Source organism: Papaver somniferum, unplaced genomic scaffold (assembly GCF_003573695.1).
Source record: "Papaver somniferum cultivar HN1 unplaced genomic scaffold, ASM357369v1 unplaced-scaffold_3, whole genome shotgun sequence".
Taxonomy (NCBI): domain Eukaryota; kingdom Viridiplantae; phylum Streptophyta; class Magnoliopsida; order Ranunculales; family Papaveraceae; genus Papaver; species Papaver somniferum.
In genome coordinates, this window is record NW_020641039.1 from 1,546,864 (window position 1) to 1,548,340 (window position 1,477).

A 1,477-nucleotide genomic window follows, 5' to 3' on the forward strand; every position below is an offset into this window, starting at 1 on the left:
AGCTAAGCGAAGCGATGGAATGTCTTGAACATATTTGTACAGAAGGTTGTACAAACGTCGGACCATATGATAGAGAGCCAACTAAGAAAACTGGACCATGTGAAAAATTCTCAACTTGCCAAGGTCTACAAGGTTTGATCAAACATTTTGCCATGTGTGAGAAGAGAATGAACGGTGGATGTTGTAGGTGCAAGAGGATGGGGCAACTTCTTAAACTTCATGCTTCTATTTGTGATCAAGATGATCATCGTTGCAAAGTCCCTTTGTGCAGGTAAATCCATCTTAACCATCAAATTTTCTTGTAATAACCTCTTTTTGTGTATATGGTAAAAAAATTGTGACAAGTGAAGAGTAATTTCCATCGATGTCGACCAGTGAAAAGTAATTTCCATCTTTGCAAAACAAAAACAAGAAAAGATATTTTGGGTCCAATGGCTGATAGGGATTGACTAGCCATTTTACAGGGAGATATTTTGGAACCAAATACTTGATTGGGAATGACCAGCCACCACTAAAGCCCAAAAACTGTCAATAGTTGGAATAAAAGTATCTTCCATGTGGTACAATGAATGATTCTAATATACCAGTGACTAATGATATTTCTCCTTGATGTGCAGTCGATTCAAATTGAAAAATCAACTAGACAGAAAATCAAATGATGGAAGATGGAGACTACTAGTAAAAAGAGTGGCATGTGCAAAAACTGTATCTTCCTTGTCTTCACCGAAAATGATGATGTTGAGAAGGAAAGAAGAAGACAGGTGTCAAAGGTGATGATGGTGGAACATCGGATTAGAAGCTTCAAACTCTTTTAGGATCAAATTTTGCAGAATGGGGTTTTTGTCATGGATAGATTTCAGTTAGTGTTGGTAGAAATTAGTAGTATTATACAATGTCTTAAGGGAATTAAATAGTGGCCGAGCTTTCCTTTTATTTGTAGCAAGATGGCTAAATGGGCCAGAGAAAATATGTAGGGCATATTATTGCTAATACAAATGAAATTAATGTTCACATATTATACTCCGTTCGGTAAAAATTGAGCTTTTCATTATAAAATTTCATTTTACAAAAGTTAATATTCATTACGAAGAGCAACTCGAACGGGACAAGTCTGATCTGATAGTTTGCCATGCCAGGTGGATGGACAAACTCACTCCTATGCAGTGGGGAAATTGTTTCCCGAGACAAACAGACACGACCGTTGCATATTGGTGTGGTCATACCAGATTGAGCCGAGCCTCGTTTCAAATTGTACCATTGTATTTCGTACTTAAGATACACTCTGGAGTGGGGGACGATGTTCCATTTAACCAAGATAGTTGGTTGGCAGAAGAGTGATCCAAAGATGCACTTCAGTTATACCTTGAGGTAACAACACATAACAATCATAGAAATTTGAGGAGTGGTGAAACAACATAATTCCGGTCTAAAGACATTTATATTCAACTAATTGCATCTTGAGGTAACAACACATAAC

At 37.2% G+C, this 1,477-nt stretch overlaps 1 protein-coding gene across 1 annotated transcript in view; it reads left to right on the forward strand.

Annotated features, from left to right (window-relative positions):
• The window catches only part of LOC113341626 (BTB/POZ and TAZ domain-containing protein 1-like), a 2,029-nt gene extending 993 nt beyond the window's left edge, over positions 1 to 1,036 (forward strand). Inside the window, exons 3-4 of the mRNA XM_026586437.1 lie at positions 1 to 271; positions 618 to 1,036. The exon at positions 1 to 271 is cut by the window's left edge and continues 1 nt beyond it. Of these exons, the coding sequence (XP_026442222.1) occupies positions 1 to 271; positions 618 to 774 (428 nt within the window). The 3' untranslated portion in view covers positions 775 to 1,036. The remainder of the gene's footprint in view (positions 272 to 617) is intronic.
• The last annotated feature ends 441 nt before the right edge of the window (positions 1,037 to 1,477 follow it).